Source organism: Phialemonium atrogriseum, assembly GCF_030411735.1.
Source record: "Phialemonium atrogriseum strain 8032-3 unplaced genomic scaffold QBC33scaffold_2, whole genome shotgun sequence".
Taxonomy (NCBI): domain Eukaryota; kingdom Fungi; phylum Ascomycota; class Sordariomycetes; order Cephalothecales; family Cephalothecaceae; genus Phialemonium; species Phialemonium atrogriseum.
In genome coordinates this window covers 1,723,618-1,741,593 of record NW_026848139.1, presented here as the reverse complement: position 1 = coordinate 1,741,593, position 17,976 = coordinate 1,723,618, and the positions used below count along the sequence as shown (strand labels likewise).

Here is a 17,976-nt window from a genome sequence, read left to right as displayed (position 1 = left end):
AGTTGACAAACTTCCACCAAGCACTGAAAAGAGCCACCGCCGAGGGAGCTAATAACCGCATCCCATATCCTCGCCGCCACACGCCCTACTCTCCCCCGACAATCATCTGCAGGGCCGAGATGCGGCCTTCCAGCTTCGATTACGGCCGCCGAGCCATCATGGTAAGTTCGATTTTTCAATAGACACTCAGGTACCTATCTTCATCTTCTCCCCCCTTTCACCTCAGCTACCTATCCAGCATTATTACGTAAGGTTGCAGTGTACAACCTTGGCGCACGTGCCAACCTAAATGCCCAGTTGCGCTAGTCCTAGTCAGTAAACCGCATTTGCCAGCTGCTGCTCCTGCAGTTTTCAGAAAGTCTGGTTGCTCTCACCTTCGCAACCTCCAAGAAAAACATCGACGCCTTCCTCCCCCTTCAGCGTCCAAAGCCCATTATCTTGTAATCAGTCCCGCCTCGCCCTTTTGATACCCCTCATTTTATCGCATCAGTACCTACCTACTACCTACCTTCCGAATCCTGGGGAGCGCCGATACGGATTTTGAAATTCAGCCCTTCTTCCAGAAGCGACGTTCTACCTCCCCTTCTCACCAAGCACCTTCCCCCCGGCATGGCATCTGTAAGCTTCTTCCATCACCCTCCTCCATACTTTTATTTTCGAGCATGTCACTGCCCAAGCATTAATTTCCTTGCCTCTCGCAATTCTCACGACACGCGAAGCATCTATCGTGATGCCTTGGAAAGCGTGTGCTCCTCGCTCTATGGTCGTGAATTCTGGGCAGAAGACGTTGGTACTAACCTCTTGTGTCCGTCACCAGCAATCCCGTCACCCTTACAATCAACAAGGCTATTTGCCCAACGGAGCTGCACCTGGTCATCAAGGTCCTCTGCCTGGTGCAACGCCTCTTCTCCCGAACCAGGGCCGGGTCATCCAGACCGGTCCCATCAGAGTTCTTTGCGTCGCCGATGTCCGAGGTACGCGACAATCGCCTCCTTTTACCTCATCTTCGCGTCGCATACTGATTATTTTGAACAGGAAACCTCCGGTCGTTGAACGATCTCGCAAAGCAAGCTCGCGCCGATCATATCATCCACACTGGCGACTTCGGATTCTACGATGATACGTCTTTGGATCGCATTGCAGAGAAGTCGGTGGCCCCGCGCAATCCTCACTCTTTCTTCTTGTATTGACCAATCCACTTCACAGGACCCTCAAACATGTCGCCCAGTACTCACCCTTGATCTCCGAATCTACCAAGAAGGCCATATCGCAGGGCGGTGCGGGCCCTGTCAAGACGCGCTTCCCCCCAAGCGAACTTCCCCTCTCGGAACTCCCCCTCCTCCTCAGTGGCGAGGTGAAACTCGAGGTTCCCGTCTACACAGTGTGGGGCGCCTGCGAAGATGTCCGAGTGCTCGAGAAGTTCCGATCCAAGGAGTACAAGGTGCCCAACCTCTTCATCATCGATGAGGCCCAATCCATGCTACTCGAGATCGGAGGCGTCAAACTACGACTTCTTGGTCTCGGTGGCGCCGTCGTCATGCATAAACTCTTCGACAATGGCGAAGGCAGAACTACAATTGCAGGTGGACAGGGAACTATGTGGACGACGCTACTGCAGATGGGAGAGCTCGTGGACACTGCAAACCGTGTCTACGACCCTACCGAGACTCGGGTCTTTGTCACGCATGCTTCGCCAGCGCGCGAGGGTATCCTGAACCAGCTCTCAGTCACTCTCAAGGCAGACTTCTCGGTCTCTGCGGGTCTTCATTTCCGCTATGGCAGCTCGTACAACGAATTCAGCGTCAACCCGAGCCTGGATCATTACCGAGGCAAGCTCGCTGCCTCCAAGGCTTCGTTCCACGATGTTTGGGAGACGGTCAAGGGCGAGGTTGAGCCAGCGATCCAGCAAAACGAAGCGCAACAAAACCTGCTTAAGAACGCCCTTGGAATCGTCGAGAAGATGCCCACGACTGCTGCCGGTGGTAACCCCTTTGGCGGTGCAGTGGCTGGTGGAGCCGCGCTCGGGCAGGTCGACGAGAGCGCGTTTAAAAACATGTGGAACTTCAACTTGGCCGATGCCGCGTTTGGGTGGCTCATCCTCGAGGTCCAGGATGGCAGGATTGGTACAGAGATGAGGGCTCAGGGGTTCAACTTCTCCCACCGTGGTGCGAAGCAACAGGTCCAGGCTGGGCAGACAGCAGCGTCTTCGACTGGCCCAGGCCAGATGCCCGCTGCGGCCCCACCGTCGACCCAAACAGCGTCTGCCTCTGTTCCGGGAGCGCAGAGACAGCAGCCACAGGTGCAACCTCAGAAGCCCGCCGCTGCAACCCCCCTATCTTCTCAGTCGAAGCCCATCACACCGCAGCCTGCACCACCAGGAACGGCCTCCCCTGGCCCCCGAGAGGCAGAGAAGATAGCCCCGGCAGCCAATGGCACGGCACACGGTCCCGAGCCCACCCCATCGCCTGCTCCGAAGAACCCTGCCGAGAACATCATTGGCTTGTTTGTCATGAATGCGCAAAGTGATGATCAGATCCGCGATCTCTTTGCCGAGGAGGACAAGAGCAAGATTGTCAAGATTGAGAAATGGGGTGCGGCAAACAAGGTCGTACAGTTCAAGACGACGGAGGATCGCGATGGTGCTATGGATCGCTTGCCGGATGACGCAAAGAACCGCGCACCGGGACAAGAGGATCGCACTAAGCCCCTAGTCAGAATCTTCCAACCCCCTCCGAGCCGCCAGTTTAGCACTCGTGGCGGCGCTGGCAACTGGGGTAGCAGCCGAGGTGGGGGCCGAGACGGGAACAATGCGCAGAGCGGATACAGGAGCGGCGGCGGAGGCGGCGGCACTGCTAGCGATAGCGAAGGTGCTGGGCGGCGCGGTGGACGCGGCGGAACGCGGGGACGTGGTGAACGGGGACGCGGCCCTCGTGGCGGCCCAAGAAGTGGCTTGAAGGGTGAAGGGGGCAGCTCCAGCCCGGCACCAGCCTCTGCTGCCCCGGCTGATTCGTAGTGACGAACTGGGCTTGACTGACGGGATTTCCCATCCGAACCTTGCTGCTCTCTGCTCTCCGAGTTTTGCACCACTTGGTTTAGCAGCACTGGCTCGAGAAGTCCTTTCCAGAATACAGAGGTTATCGCTGGATTCTGGAAACTCGCGTCATCGGAGTCGCTCACAACTTCGACCTGTTATCATATTTGGTTCACAGCTTCTCCCACGCTCCCCCTAACTAGGAGCAGGGCACCCCCCCTTTTTTTTCCGCGTCCGTCCTGCGTTTCTGGTAATTTTCGGCTTCGGAAAAGACTCGAAGTTTTGAGCACCGTCCAAACTTTGGGGGAAAGGGAGTTCTAGAGATCGAGTATTAGCTTTTATTTTTCTTCTCTATCAATCAATCCGTGTCGAAACTGACATCTCTTTTCGTATGGGTGCTTGCTTTGTAGTGGAATGTGACGTGATATTCTTGAGGATTTTGACGTTTTCGTCTCGGTGCTCTTGGGGTCTGCTTCCAACCTACGGCGATGGTTGGAGAGTAATCAATATCGACCCTTTCATTGGCAACATGGGGACGTGATCGGAGGGCGGCGTTACGTCTACGGAGAGAGCTGGATGATATTATTGTACAAAAACCCAACGCCCTGGTCCCGTTTTTCTGTCTAATACTGTACAACGATGTGATGCCCCCTTGGCCGTTCTAGAGTGAAATGTTCGTACATGCAGTCTCCCTGGGTGTCATCTGCCCACGAGTCTCGCTCCTTCTCTCCACCAAGCAGCCGATAAAAATCGGATAGCCCATAAAACCCGGATTAAAAAAGGCCTCTATCGGTAGACACCTTGTGTGATCTCGTCACCTTCCCGCCTGTTTTTTTTTTCTCTTTTCCTTTTTCAGGCCAGGGGCTTCATCCCCTTGTGGATGGCCGCGACGCCGCCGGTGAGGTCCTCCCAGCCGCGCCCGGCGACGGCGAAGCCGGCGTCGGCGATCATGTCGCGGAAGCGGTCCTGGCGGGGGAAGCGGTCGATGCTCTCGACGAGGTACTGGTAGCTGTCGCGGTCGCCGGCGACGAGCTGGCCGATCAGGGGGATGGCGGAGAAGGACCAGCGGCGGTAGAGGGTGTCGAGGAGCGGGATGCCCGAGGCGTCGGTCTTGCCGAACTCGAGGCAGGCGAAGACGCCGCCCGGCTTGAGGACGCGGTGGGCCTCGAGAAGGGCCGCGGGGATGTTGCTGAAGTTGCGGATGCCGAAGGCGACGGTGTAGAGGTCGACTGAGTTGGATGGGATTCCCGAAGTGGGGGGGATGGGGTCTGTGCCGGTCGTAGTCGTGGTCGTGGTCGTGGTCTGCGAGAGGGGCTTGGTCCGCGTCAGGTCCTCGGCGTTGGCCTCGAGGAAGGTCAGCGCGGCCTGCTGGCTCGCGGGCAGGGTCTCGGAGCGCTGCTTGCCCACGGAGAGCATGGCCGGGTTGATGTCCGAGATGGTGACGCGCACCGAGGGGTTGTTATTAAGCACGTGCGCGTGCCGCAGGTGCCGGAAGGCGATGTCGCCCGTGCCGCCGGCGATGTCGAGGATGTGCTGCGGGCCGCGCGTGGACGCGTCGGCGCCGAGGGGGCTGAAGCCCGGGTTCAGCGAGCTGACGAAGTGGTCCCTGTTGGCCGGTGGCGCGGTTTGGTTAGCTAACCTGTCCTCGTCCCCATTTTCTTTCTATTTGCTTTTCTCTTCACATCCTCGCTATCCAAGCTGCTGACAAATGGAAGGGGCGTCGTTGCTTACTTCCACACCCGATGCCAGCCAAACGACATTAGGTCATTCATGCGGTCGTACGACTCGGCCACGCTGGTGAAGACACCGGCCACACGTTCCTGCTTCTCCGCCTCGGTCACCGTCTCGTAGCCAAAGTGCGTCTTCCTTGACGGGTCCCGCGCGCTGTCGGTTGCTGCGGCCCGAAATTGGGTTGCATGGGAGAAGGATCGGGTCATTTTCGGGTTGCGAGACTGGAGAGGGGCGCTCACTGAGCGGAGAGCCCGCCGGGCAGCAGGACGGGCAGCCATGTCGAGGAATTGGCTGCGTCGTGAGCTCGAGTAGGTCCTGCCAAAAAAAAAAAGGTCGTCAGTCCACCAGAAGGCTGAGGAATTCTGCATCGCGCATGTGGCTAGTGAGTGTGGCTCAGCCCCAGCCTCGTGTGGGGAAGCTGGTATCCGTCGCTGAGGGGTACGGGATGGGGAGTGGGGACCAAAAAACGGAGGTTCAAGATGATTGTCCCGTTTTGGGTCTCTGATATATGAGCCTGGACAGCAAAGGTTCGCGCAGACGATAGCTTCGACTCTATTCGCGTGCCATTGCTCTAGGACCTCAATTTAGGGGGGAACTCCCATACCTTAGACCGAGGACGTTTCTTCGTCCCTGGCTTTTCGGACCGCCACGGCGGCCTGGAGGATATGTTTTCTCAAATAGTAAGAAGCGATCGCGATAACTGCAAATACACAGCAGACCGCAAGTATGATTTTGCCGCTTGGACGCATGGCGTATCACAGGCCGATTTCTTGATCTTGATTCTGCGAGTCTTATCGCCGGTAATAAGTGATGTTCGTTGGTTGTTCTTAAGAGGGTCAGGATGATGGGATATTGGGGTGGTGATGGAAGAGTGTTGCTTGGGAGGATCTGGTTTGTCTCTGTTTGGGATATGGGTTGTGCAAAGGTTTTGTTTTCGACAAAAGGGAAAATGATTCACTCATTGTTTATACCTACCTCGACATGCGGTCTCAGGGTTTCGATGATACACGATACCTGTCAACACCTTGTACAAGTTACAAGTCAAGTCGACCCAGCAACCTACCCCAGGCATCTAACTCTCACCTTGATGAAGGGGGGCAATATGAACACACAAATTACTTCAGTTTTGGTTTTCCTCTCGTGTGTTGCCTATGGCTTTAGGCTATCACTACCTCCTTCAAAGTCCCCGAGATCATACTCGGCCGGGTATCTCTCGAGATGGTCCCTGAGCTCCTCCATCTGGGACTTGATATCGGGTGTCAAGTCCTCGTACACATCCTCGAACATTGCTCGGATCGGTGGCTTCTTCTCCCTTTCCGCCTCAGAGAACGCCTTCAGAATATCCCTTCTTATGCTCTCGCGAGCCTCTTTCTCCATCTTCTCGTCCCAGCATCCCTTGGCCTCCATCCATTTCCGCAGCCTGGCAATTGGGTTGTCCCTCCTCTTCCAGTCTTCCACCTCCACTTTCGCTCGGTAGGCGAATGAATCGTCCGAAGTGCTGTGATGGCTCACACGGTATGTCATGGCCTCCATCAGGACCGGTTTACCGCCGTCTTCCAAAGCCAGCTCCCGGGCCCTCTTTGTTGCCTCCCTGACCGCCCAGAAATCATTACCATCGACTCGGATGGTTTCGATACCGTACCCGACACCCCTGCTCGCGATTCCATCACCTCGATATTGCTCTAGCGTCGGGGTCGAAATAGCGTAGCCGTTATTGCGGCAGATGAATATCACCGGGCACGACCGAGTCGCAGCCATGTTCAATGCCGCGTGGAAATCTCCTTCACTTGCCGCCCCTTCACCGAAGTAGGCAGCAACAACCCGAGGCGGTATAGAGGGATCCTGCAACCGCTGAAGCTTGAGCGCATATGCTGCCCCTGACGCCTGTGGCAGCTGCGTGGCAAGCGGCGAAGAGATTGTATGCTGTCTCCGAGTTAGCCCCAAGGGTAGTGGCCCTTTGTTCAGAAACATTGGACTTACAATATTCAGTTCCTTGCTTCCATAATGTACTGGCATACTCCTTCCCTTGCCCGGATCCTTCTGGTTTGCGAAGAGTTGGTTCATGAAGTCGGACAGCTTGTACCCCCTCTGCGCAAACACTCCCTGCTCACGATATTGGCAGAATACTACGTCCTCCTTGGCCAACGCCGACGCACTGCCCACGCAAACTGCTTCCTCGCCGGCAGACACCATGTAGAAGCTCAATCGGCCTTGGCGCTGGGAGTCAAACATGATGACGTCCATTATACTGACAGTCAACATGTCGCGGTACAGCTTGACAACCTGCTCGTCGGTCAAGTCGGGCTTGAAGGAGGGATCAACGACGACCCCATGCTGGTCGACTGCCCGGTAGGTCGGCAGAGCGGGGTAGGACGATGGGTGCTCGAACTTCATGGTGTTGCCAAAGGCAGACTTGACGGCGCCCGGGAAGGCTACATGGTTCGAGTCAGGCCGTTGGGACAGTGAGCTTGCGCGGCGGCCTTGACCTGAGACGGGCAGAAGGCCAGGGAACAGTTGGCTGTGGACATGACGCCGTCGCAGGCCGCGGGGACGAAGGGTTGAATGGAGGTTCTGCAGGCAGATCTTCATTGCGAGGACACAATTGATCACTATGAGTAGGAAAATTTGACTTGAAGGTCAAGGAATGCTTTTTCCTCCTAAACTTTGCATCCATCTGGGGATCTCTTGTTCTAAAGTGCTGGGGACAGAGTGGACTTGAGCCGAAGGAAAGCGAGCATATGGATGGCGGCATTGGTGATAAACTGGAGCCCCACATCATCTTATCCGAAGCCACCACGTGACTATTCCAGTGACTCCAGATGAAGTTAAAATAGGTGGTGCACGGGCACACTGAAACGGGGCCGCGATGCTGTGGACGGAAACGGAAAACGGCGTTTGCTGAATAAGCTGAAGAGTGGAGACTTTGCCGCCTGCCTGTCAACTGAACCTTGAGTCGTTGGACTGTGTGGATCGGCAGTGGAACGGTTGAGCGGGACACCTAGAGTTTAGCGTTCCATATCACGTCTTCAATTAAACCCCCATCCTGAGGCTCCTGTTCTGGGCCTCCCTTTTGCTCATACATCCTCCCATCACATATGCCGCCATCATCGTCCTGTGGCAGCGAAACCACACCACAGAATACCAGTTTGTCGACCTTTGACCCCTGAATCATCTTCGGACCAGTCCGCCTTCCTCTCGGCCGTCCGATCAGATCACCCGCCAGCCGCCGCCTGCCTCATGGCGTAATCCATGGCAGACCGAAGCTCCACAGGCCATCCGCGCTCCAGATCGGCTGTCGATAACGATCACCCAGTGCGCCTGCCTCCGACTGCATCCTCTTCAGCGACTGAACCGGCCTCGGCCACGCCTTCTTCTTCGACATTCACTTCTCCTGCCTCGCATACATCGTATTCGACAAGGTACATACATCATTTCCCCCCACCACAATTTTCTTAAACCTTCCATCCCGCCTTTCTTTCTTCAGCCCCCGTCTGGTCCCGATATCAGAACCCAACCCCCAAATCCTCATCTTCCCTCGCCACGGTCTAGAGCAAACGAACCCTTGGGGGTTTACAAAAAAAAGAGAGAGAGGAACAAAAAATAATGCAGAGGAAGATAACGCCAGCACTTATCGCTTATCGAACATCTGCATGCCGTTAGTCCTGAGGATGCAAGGCACATGGAAATATTGTCCCCGCTAGTTGACATCGAAAACCCAACAAACACTCTCTTCTTCAAAACCGCAGCCACCTTCCTCTCATCTCGCCCCTCTCCCAACAACTTTACACACTCCTCCTTGATGTTCTCCCAGGACCACATATTCACTCATGTCGCCTAGAATCACCCGCGCGGCAGCCCGCCAAGCAGCCAGCCAGGCAGCGTCATCAAGTTCCTCGACAGCTGCACCTGCCACGTCCACTCCCATTCCGCCGCCGACAAAGAAGCGTAAGAACCCTGCAGTGTCAGGCTCTCCGCGGGCATCTCCGGAGCAGCCGTCTACAACTCGCCGATCTAAGCGACAGAGGGTGACGCAGCCTCCTCCTCCTCCGCCTCCTCCACCCCCAACTTCACAACCACCGGCACCATCTGCCATAACTCGCCGAAGGAAGGGCAAGGCTCCCGCGACTATGTCAAGCTCTGAGTATGTCTCGGCTTCTCCACACCCTCTCTCTCTCTGTGTGTGTTCGCCCGTTAACCTTGGAATAGACCCCTCGCAGGACCTGCTAATCCACCGGAAAGTGTTCCTTCGGCATCGTCGAGCCGGCGATCAGGCCGACAGAAGAAGAATGTGCAGAACGGCCAAGGTATGTCATTTCTCCTTCCCCCTCTACCCCGAACTCAATTCTCATCGAATCCCGTAGCAGAAGAGTCGGCTGCGAGATCGAGTTCCGGTCGCCGATCAAAGATGTCCTACAACAATACACAAGACCAGGATACAGTCATGACAGGAACCGACGATCCTGAGAAAGACATCGCCCCGCCGCCTCCACCTCCGCCCGGTGAACATCCTGTCGACGATGATGACCTACTTGACGAGGATGAGCATCCGTATGACGATGAAGACGACGACCCTTTCGGAGGGTTTGGAGGACACGGCGGTTCAGGACATCCCTTTGCCGGCGCTCTCCGGGCGCTAACAGGCATGATGTCAGGAACCTCGTCAAGGCTACGCGAGATTCTCACCAACTTGCGCCAGAAAGAAGAGCCGTCCATCCAGCTCATCGCACTTCAGGAGCTATCGGAACTTCTGCTGGTATCTAACGAGGATAACCTATCGGGGCACTTTTCTCCCGACGCCTTTGTGAAGGAGCTGGTGAGCCTGATGCAGCCTAACGAGCTCACGGGCGAGGAGAATCCAGAGATAATGCTTTTGGCATGCCGCTCTCTAGCTAATCTAATGGAGGCTCTACCTGCGAGCACAGCCAACGTCGTATATGGTGGAGCTGTCCCCGTGCTCTGTCAGAAGCTTCTAGAGATATCGTTCATCGACCTTGCAGAGCAGGCACTGAGCACTCTTGAGAAGATCTCGGTCGAGTATCCCACCAGCATCGTCCGTGAGGGTGGCCTCACTGCCTGCCTCTCATACCTCGAGTTCTTCGCAACCAGCACGCAGAGAGTAGCCGTGACGACTGCTGCCAACTGCTGCCGCAACATTCCCGACGACTCCTTCCCCGTGATCCGGGAAGTTATGCCTACTCTTCTGAATGTTCTCGGCAGTAACGATCAGAAGGTTGTCGAGCAAGCTTCGCTCTGCGTCTCGCGCATCGTCGAGAGTTTCAAGTACCGCCCGACAAAGTTGGAGGAGCTTGTGAGCGTTGACCTACTGAAGGCGGTTCTGCGCCTGCTTCTCCCGGGAACAACCAACCTCATAGGCCCCAACATCCACACCCAGTTCATTCGCGTCTTGGCCTTCACGGCTCGTGCCAGCCCTCGCCTGTCCGCCGAGCTCTTCAAGATGAACGTGGTCGAGACACTTTACCAGATCCTCACAGGGGTGTCTCCTCCAAGCGGGACAGATGATGTCGCCTCGAAGCTGGACAGCGTCCTGATCATGCAGGCCCTGATCCACAGGCCACGCGAGCAGATCCTCGAGACTCTCAACGTCATCTGTGAACTTCTCCCCAGCCTCCCCAGAGCCGCTGATCCTGTCTCTGGAGAGTCTTTGGTAGGGATGGAGGCGAGTCCGCCAGCGGGACCGATCACTCCGTCGTCGCTTGGGCCCGGGGCCCCTAAGAAGTCCTCGAACGAGAAGCGTGTTGAGCTGCTCGAAGGGTGTAAAGACGAGGTCCGGCACTTTGCCCTCATCCTCTTTCCTACCCTAACAGACGCTTTCTCGAGTACCGTCAACCTCGGCGTTCGTCAAAAGGTGCTGACGGCGCAACTTAAAATGCTCTCGAACCTGGACAAGGACATACTTACGGAAGCACTCAAGACTGTCCCATATGCCTCGTTTCTCGCCTCTATCCTGTCTCAGCAAGACCATCCCTCCCTTGTTATGCATGCCTTGAACGCCACCGAGCTGTTGATGAGCCGCCTAGATAATATCTATCGATATCAGCTCTACCGCGAAGGCGTCATAACTGAAATCACAAAGCTTGCTACTGAGGAGATTGAAGCTGAGCCGAAGCCCACATCAGAGGAACCCCAAGAAGACGGGGCGCAACATCGGCCCACTGCTGATTCAGATGATCAGTCGTCTGAGCACGAAGACTCGGATGATGAGGTTGATGCTGATGATCAGTCTCACCAATCTTCGGATGACGAGAATGATGACGAAGAAGAGAACGAGAACGAGGAGGAGAACGATGCCGAGAATGAACCCCATCCAGACGACCTCTCTGCCTCTCCGGTTAGTACCGAAGGCTCAACTATGTCTATCGACGGGCCCCCTAGACGTTACGTCGCGGCCGAAAGCCCTTCCATGAAGGCGATAATCTCCGATCTTGCCAAGAAATTCCTGGAAAAGCATGAAACGGAGAAGCATGGTAAGGCCATGAAGAAAAAGGCTACAAAGATCTTGGCCGACTTGTCAACTCTTGCCTCTGAAATCGAGTCGTTCTACCTCCAGCGCACCTCGGGCAATCTAGCGCAGGACAGGGGCCTCAATCTCTTCAAGCAGTTGGCATCGTACTTTGACGCCGATGTCCTGGAGAGCGTCACAAGTGCCGAGCTCCTGGCATCGAGTGTCGTCCGAGTCCTTGAAGAAGTCTTCAACAATCCGGATGAAGGGCTTGCAACGGCGGCGCAATCTGCCTTCCTACAAGTATTTATGGGATACTCTGTGCAGTCGAGGCCCAAGACTGCGACTGCCGATTCGCCAGCCACCCCTTTCAGCATACTGGTTCACAAGTTACAAGATCTTTTGGGCCGATCTGAGCATTTTGAGGTCATGACTGTTCACCAGAACGCCTTTGACGGCAATCGGAGCAGTGCGGCGTCGATGTTGGCGAAACAGATACGTCTGAAGCTGATAGCCGATGACGACTCGGATATTCCCAAACCGTACCGGAACATCATGGTCTCGATCCACGCCATCACGACTTTCAAGTCGCTCGACGACTACCTGAGGCCCCGTATCAGCTTATCCGAGCGGCCCCGTGGCTCTAGGAGGGCCGATGCCGTGTCGCGGGCCCTTGCCGCCATGGCTGGGACTGCCGGGCTTCCGCTGAGTGCCGCTGCGGCCCGTATGGCTGAGAGACCCTTCCCGCCTGCCAGCAATTCGACTCCAGGGCCCCCGCCTCCAGCCCCACCCCAAGCCTCGGGCTCGAGCTCGTCACGTAAATCAAAATCCAGGTCCTATCCTGTGTCCGACGCTCCCTCGACCCCGGAGCCGTCCTCGGCCCGACAAAAGGCGGGGGGGCTGCGAAGATCGAGTCGTCGACAGCAGGCTTCTGAGGGAGCAGCTCCGCCCATGCCTCCACCGGAGGATGGGGTTTTGGAGAATGCACTGGAGTGTGCGGATGAGAAAGAGATGTCCGACGAAGACGACGACGAAGACATGGGTGATACCGAAGAAGGTGCCCTCAGTATGGTCCGAGATCTTGACGAGGGCATGGACGACGCCCCAACCCCGGATCCTTCGGCGGTCAACCTCGAGGTTGCCGCAGGTGGTAGGATAACCGCGCGCAAAGAGGACGGCACCCGCGTCCCCACACCGTCGCAGGGTCGTTCCGCGGCTGCTTTGCCTAGTCGAAGCAGTGCTCTCGCGGCTGCGCTGCAAAGCACGCCTTCACCTTCGACGTCGTCCCGGCCGATGTCTTACGCCGCGGCCATGCGAGCCGTTCCTCAGGACTGGCACATTGAGTTTAGCATCAACGGGAAACCCGTTCCAAATGAGACGACCATCTACCGCGCGGTCCACAAGTCCCATCTATCCTCTGATGAACATTTGCGAGCCAATATCTGGACCGGGACGCACCCAATAAAGTTCAGGCGTGTGCCTGGTCCGCCGCCGGCCGAGTCCATCGCCTTCAACACCTCCCTCGATGGGGCAGCGGAAACGGAGGAGGGCGACACTCCTGGGTCGCTCGCAAAGCATCCCACCACGGCATCCATCCTGAGGCTGCTCAGGATGTTGCATGATCTGAATGCGAACATCGATGACGTGCTCGTAGAGAATAAGGAGACATTGAAGCTCAATGCCGAGCCCTTGTCCCAGTTTGTGAACACGAAGCTCACCGCCAAGCTGAACCGTCAGCTCGAAGAGCCTCTGATCGTGGCGAGCAATTGCCTCCCGAGCTGGAGCGAGGATCTCGCTAGGCTCTACCCGTTCCTCTTCCCATTCGAGACGCGTCATCTGTTCCTCCAGTCCACCTCGTTCGGCTACGCGAGGTCGATGACTAGGTGGCAGAATGCGCAGTCTCAGGACGAGTCTCGGCGCGACCGTCGTGATGAGAGGCCGTTCCTCGGGCGTCTCCAGCGACAGAAGGTCCGCATCTCGCGGTCTAAGATACTTGAATCGGCCGTAAAGGTTATGGAGCTGTATGGCGCCTCCCAGAGCATTCTCGAGGTCGAGTATTTCGAGGAGGTCGGCACTGGTCTTGGGCCCACCCTGGAGTTCTATTCGACCGTGTCGAAGGAGTTTTCCAAGAAGAAGCTGAAACTTTGGCGAGACACGGACCCGAACCACGGGGACGAGTTTGTCTCTGGACCGAATGGACTGTTTCCGCGACCTCTGAGCGAGGAGCAATCTGCTTCTGAAGATGGCGAGAAGATCCTCCAGCTCTTCAAGATGCTGGGCAAGTTCGTCGCAAGGTCGATGATCGATTCCCGCATCATCGACATCAACTTCAACCCTATCTTCTTCCGTATCGGAGACGGGACATCTGGTGTTCGGCCATCTCTCGGGGCGGTCAAGGCGGTCGATCTGGGACTCGGCAGGTCCTTGATGACGATCAAGAAGTTTGCTATGGCTAAGAAAGAGATCTGCGAGGACCCCTCGCGCATGCCGGCCCAGAAGGTTGCGGACACGGAGAATATCGTCATCGGCAACACGCGGATCGATGATCTCTACTTGGACTTCACCCTACCCGGCTTTCCCGAAATCGAGCTCGTCCCGAATGGTTCCCAGCAGAGGCTTACCATTGACAACGTCGATCTTTACCTAGAGAAGGTTATTGACATGACCTTGGGCAGCGGCGTTCGTCAACAGGTAGACGCTTTCCGGGCGGGTTTCTCACAGGTGTTCCCGTACCCGGCCCTGAGTGCTTTCACCCCTGACGAGCTGTGTACCCTCTTCGGGAGGATTGAGGAGGACTGGAGCCTTGAGAGTATGTTGTCACCCCCCTATTCTCAGGCGGGAATCTTTCCGTAATATCTCAATCTTTTTTACTAACATGGTCCCAGCTTTGATGGACTCGGTCAAGGCCGACCACGGCTTCAACATGGACAGCAAGAGCGTGAAGAACCTTCTTCAGACAATGAGCGAACTCACACCTACCCAGCGTCGCGATTTCCTTCAGTTTACTACTGGAAGTCCCAAACTCCCTATTGGCGGTGAGTCACTTTTTCAACTCACGTTTGTTGTTGATGATGGTCAGACGACGATGCTAACGGCTTTGCTTAGGCTTCAAGAGCTTGACCCCGATGTTCACAGTCGTATGCAAACCGAGCGAGGCGCCTTACAGCTCGGACGATTATCTGCCGAGTGTGATGACGTGCGTCAACTACCTCAAGCTGCCCGACTACAGCGACCTCAAGACGATGCAGAAGCAACTCTTCACCGCCATCAAGGAAGGCCAAGGGGCCTTCCACTTGTCGTAAAAAGCACGGCATATCGGAAAAGCTTAAATTCATGTACCTAACAGAGAATTTGGGGCCTACTTCTTTTCCTGCACTTTGCCCCGGGGTCTGATTCAACCTGGGAAGGCCGTCATAATGAAATCATGATCGGGTTGGCATGGGACGGCGGCCGGAAGGACAACTTTTGAAATTCGCGCGAAAACAGAAAACGGAAAATGGGAAGCATCAGTAAGGGGTTTTCTTCAATCAACTCAGTTTGCTTGCGTGCATTGATGGGGATTGCAAAACAACGACTCGGGTCGATGGCCTCGAGCATCGGGGCGGAACCGGGGGAAAAAGCAAGACGCACAAAATTATGAAGGTGGGTTATTGAAAGACGCATTTCGCCCATGGTAGTAGTAATCAAGAGGTACTTCAGATAATCAGATAGATTGGCAATACCTTCCGTGTTCTTCAAGGACTTCCAATTCGCGATGGGACGTTTCCTCATTGCCTCTACGAGGTCCCCTTTCCCATCTCTTTGGATGAATACACAGGGATATGATGCATAATTGCATCATGCCATTTATATGCATGAGGTGATGTCATTTCCCTGGTCGCGTCGCGCGACACGCCCATGCTTTGACAGGAGACAGGAGTGGCAACCACTTGAGCATACGCAGGACCTTGGTAAAATAGAACAAGCCTGGAACCGCTATATTTAAATATGTACCCAGGTGCTCTCTAAAACATACACTTTATTCAGCTGGAAGCTACCTATAATACCTCCTCCTTTTCACAACTCGGTTGTACTCTAGAAGTTCCGTGTAAAGTGGCACGCGTTTGGGACGCGACGCGCCTAGAAACGCACGGGCCGTATGAATGTATCCAGCACCCTATTACTCAATTCATTCAACATTGTCACCAGTCCACGTCTATCGTACTAGTTAGGGGCGCACAATTGATTGTGCTTCGACCACTTTCCTCCCTCCGTCGTGTCTCCCAATGCCGTGCCTATCCGACAGGGATCATTAAGAAGCTGCATTTCCAACATGGCGCCGTCGACTCGATCTCGAAGCACCACGAGAGCCTACCGGTCCTCGCCCGCGCCGACCCAAGTACGCTTTCCCGCTCGGCGTAAAGCAATCAGAACCTACGGCCGAGGCCCGTCATCCGCCAGGTCCCTGAGACAGCAGACCCTGACACAGATCGACTACATCCAGCCAGTCGACCCGGAGCCCCCCCTCCTGATGCCGGCCGAAGAGGAAGAGAGGCCACAGAAGCGGAGAAGGACCATGGGTGACACGCCAGGTTCCTCCTTTCATACGCAGACCTTGACCCAGCTGCTCTCGGAGAAAGGTGAAGAAGATGATGGGCTGCTGCAGATAAGGGACTCCAACGATGAGGACGGATCAGAGATGGAGTTTCCAGAGGTCCAACAGAGAAACACCCATGGCAAGTCTCGGGACCAGGAAACGGACGACGATAGGGCGATTTCAATAATACCGCAAACACCCAGTCACAGGAAGATAATAGTGGACTTGACCGAGGTCCCATCATCACAGTCGACACCGGCCACACCGGCTCCCAATAAATGCTTTATTTCGCCGATCCGCTCTCCTCTGAAGGAGAAGTCGCTCAATGCTAAGGCTCCGCCACCATCTCTGGAGACACGAATGAAGAGACCGCGCGGTCTTGTCATTCAAGATTCTTACAGTTCGGTGAACGGTTCCTGGTCGTCGGATCAAGTGCAGTCGCCAGCAAAAATAGTGTCACCGGCCCAGGCAAGGCGGTGGTGGCCTGATATTCCGCCAGCGAGCGTAGAGCTGAGAGAGACAATGACGAGGAACCACTCAGTGGTAGAAGAGGTCTCCGACCGAACCCCCACGGGAAGCCGTGGGCGCACTTTGACTGAGATACCCGACTCGGACGCCGAGTTGGAAAGCCTCGGTCCTTCACCCGAAAAGCCAAGCACGCTGCCAAAAACACCTAAAGCACCTGGCGCCAACGCGGATGAGACAAGGTTTGGAACGCTCCGTTCATTGCGTGAAGAGACCCCTGGGGCCGACAAGGATCCATGTGATGAGGAAGAATCTACCAGCCCGCCTGGGACGCCCACTCCCATAGCTCGAAGGGTCCACCTTGATTTGTGTTCCCAGGAACTCGAAGAGATGCCCGGGGAGATTCGTGCAACTCCGGAGGCTGGCGAACGAGGCAATCAAGCGAGGTCTCAGTTCCTAACCCAGGGTCTTGAAAGTCAACGGGTTCCTCTCGAGATTATCAGGTCGATGGGACCTCAAACGGACCGATCGGACGTCATCCTCTCAGTGCATCCCGGGCCGGCGGAGGACATGGTAAACGGGACGAAGAACCACGAGTTTCGGAACTACAAAATCCCAGCCCAAGTCGCCCGCATCTGGATCTACGTAACCCATCCGATATGCGAACTGAGATACATGGCAATCATTGGACCTGCGGCGCAGCCAGGAGAAATTGACGGGGAGAGTGGCCTCGGCAACGCCGACTTCAATTCCGGGAAGAGCGGCTACAGGTTCGCTCACGAGCTGTTGCAAGTTTACCAGCTCAACAACCCTGTCTCCCTGCAGATGATGAAGGAGAATGGATGGGTCGGCAGCCCTCCACAGAAATACGTCTACGTGCCCCCTGCTGTCGTGGGACAGCTCCTGGCGAATCTGCGTTGCGCCCTTTTCGACGAAGATCCGGCAGTGGAGACCGAGGGCATGTCGATCTCTCAGGAGCTCGAGGAGCAGCTGCGCAGTGATATAATCCACTCGACCCAATTGCCCTCGGAAGGACATGATGCCGTCATGCCATCAAGCCAGGGGCCGTCGTCGCCCGAGGTAGAGAGGCACTCGACAGCGCGGTTAGACGGCGTATTCACGAAACCGTCGCTGCCGGCGAGGGCCCAGCACCAATCGCAGCGGACCCCGACCAAGACGGCGGCGACGGCATACCAAGCTATCCCGCCGTCGCAGGCCACCACCGCGAGCGAGCCGTCGAGCCCGGCAGCGCACTCGCCCGAGAAGTCGCTCCGCAGGCCGGCGCTGTCCTCCAGCGGGCCGTCGTTCCCGGACTACGCTGAGGATGAGGAAGGCAGCCACCTGAGGCAGGTGGGAGGCGGGCCGTTCTCCTTGGTCTCCTCGCAGCCTATGCTGCCGGACAGCCTGCTGATTGACGACGCGAGGCTACCACCGGTCATACTAGATTCGGATGACGAGGGTTCGGATGGTTGATTTCGTGGGCACATTGGACTTAGCGATCTCCATTTGAGATGGAGGTATAATTTTGGGTCTTGGATTGTTGGAATCCAGGCCAAGGAACTTGCTTGGTCCGAGCGATGGCATATCACTATGATTTATACATGTCGAGACAGGTACATACGTCTGTACTTGAGTGGCGAGAGCTGGCTGGTTTGAGACGCCAGGCCCTTGTCACCACTTGAAACAAGTTACATGAGAGCATAAATGACTTTA

At 56.0% G+C, this 17,976-nt stretch overlaps 5 protein-coding genes across 5 annotated transcripts; 3 read left to right on the top strand and 2 right to left on the bottom strand.

The window, feature by feature from the left end:
* Positions 1 to 760: 760 nt before the first annotated feature.
* On the top strand, positions 761 to 3,013 carry QBC33DRAFT_444449 (uncharacterized protein; the record flags this gene model as incomplete). Its single annotated transcript, XM_060424276.1, has 3 exons — positions 761 to 974; positions 1,036 to 1,147; positions 1,207 to 3,013. 3 exons carry the CDS (start codon positions 761 to 763, stop codon positions 3,011 to 3,013), a joined length of 2,133 nt encoding a protein of 710 aa, XP_060288075.1.
* An 870-nt stretch (positions 3,014 to 3,883) lies between these two features.
* Positions 3,884 to 5,040, bottom strand: QBC33DRAFT_511348 (ubiquinone biosynthesis methyltransferase; the record flags this gene model as incomplete). Its single annotated transcript, XM_060425835.1, has 2 exons — positions 3,884 to 4,637; positions 4,763 to 5,040. The coding sequence occupies 2 exons, from the start codon at positions 5,038 to 5,040 to the stop codon at positions 3,884 to 3,886; spliced, it is 1,032 nt and encodes a 343-aa protein (XP_060288074.1).
* A 456-nt stretch (positions 5,041 to 5,496) lies between these two features.
* On the bottom strand, positions 5,497 to 7,469 carry QBC33DRAFT_525031 (thiamine diphosphate-binding protein). Its single transcript, XM_060426772.1, has 2 exons — positions 6,743 to 7,469; positions 5,497 to 6,685 (listed from the first exon to the last, which is right to left on the bottom strand). The coding sequence occupies exons 1-2, from the start codon at positions 7,349 to 7,351 to the stop codon at positions 5,912 to 5,914; spliced, it is 1,383 nt and encodes a 460-aa protein (XP_060288073.1). The 5' UTR covers positions 7,352 to 7,469; the 3' UTR covers positions 5,497 to 5,911.
* Positions 7,470 to 7,777: 308 nt separating this feature from the next.
* Positions 7,778 to 14,951, top strand: QBC33DRAFT_525027 (HECT-domain-containing protein). The gene is made up of 6 exons (XM_060426771.1): positions 7,778 to 8,181; positions 8,601 to 8,903; positions 8,969 to 9,066; positions 9,124 to 14,031; positions 14,108 to 14,257; positions 14,328 to 14,951. Exons 1-6 carry the CDS (start codon positions 8,012 to 8,014, stop codon positions 14,522 to 14,524), a joined length of 5,826 nt encoding a protein of 1,941 aa, XP_060288072.1. The 5' UTR covers positions 7,778 to 8,011; the 3' UTR covers positions 14,525 to 14,951.
* A 377-nt stretch (positions 14,952 to 15,328) lies between these two features.
* Positions 15,329 to 17,855, top strand: QBC33DRAFT_170051 (uncharacterized protein). Its single transcript, XM_060422314.1, has one exon. It carries the CDS (start codon positions 15,535 to 15,537, stop codon positions 17,734 to 17,736), a length of 2,202 nt encoding a protein of 733 aa, XP_060288071.1. The 5' UTR covers positions 15,329 to 15,534; the 3' UTR covers positions 17,737 to 17,855.
* Positions 17,856 to 17,976: the final 121 nt, after the last annotated feature.

Excerpts from the sequence above, each read along its gene's own strand:
- QBC33DRAFT_525031 (XM_060426772.1), bottom strand. The coding sequence starts at position 7,351 with ATGAAGATCTGCCTGCAGAACCTCCATTCAACCCTTCGTCCCCGCGGC. Across the intron at positions 6,686-6,742 it reads GAAGCAAGGAACTGAATATT|CATACAATCTCTTCGCCGCT; the intron begins GTAAGTCCAATG and ends ACTCGGAGACAG.
- QBC33DRAFT_525027 (XM_060426771.1), top strand. The coding sequence starts at position 8,012 with ATGGCAGACCGAAGCTCCACAGGCCATCCGCGCTCCAGATCGGCTGTC. Across the intron at positions 8,182-8,600 it reads CATACATCGTATTCGACAAG|AATCACCCGCGCGGCAGCCC; the intron begins GTACATACATCA and ends CATGTCGCCTAG. Across the intron at positions 14,258-14,327 it reads TCCCAAACTCCCTATTGGCG|GCTTCAAGAGCTTGACCCCG; the intron begins GTGAGTCACTTT and ends GGCTTTGCTTAG.
- QBC33DRAFT_170051 (XM_060422314.1), top strand. The coding sequence starts at position 15,535 with ATGGCGCCGTCGACTCGATCTCGAAGCACCACGAGAGCCTACCGGTCC.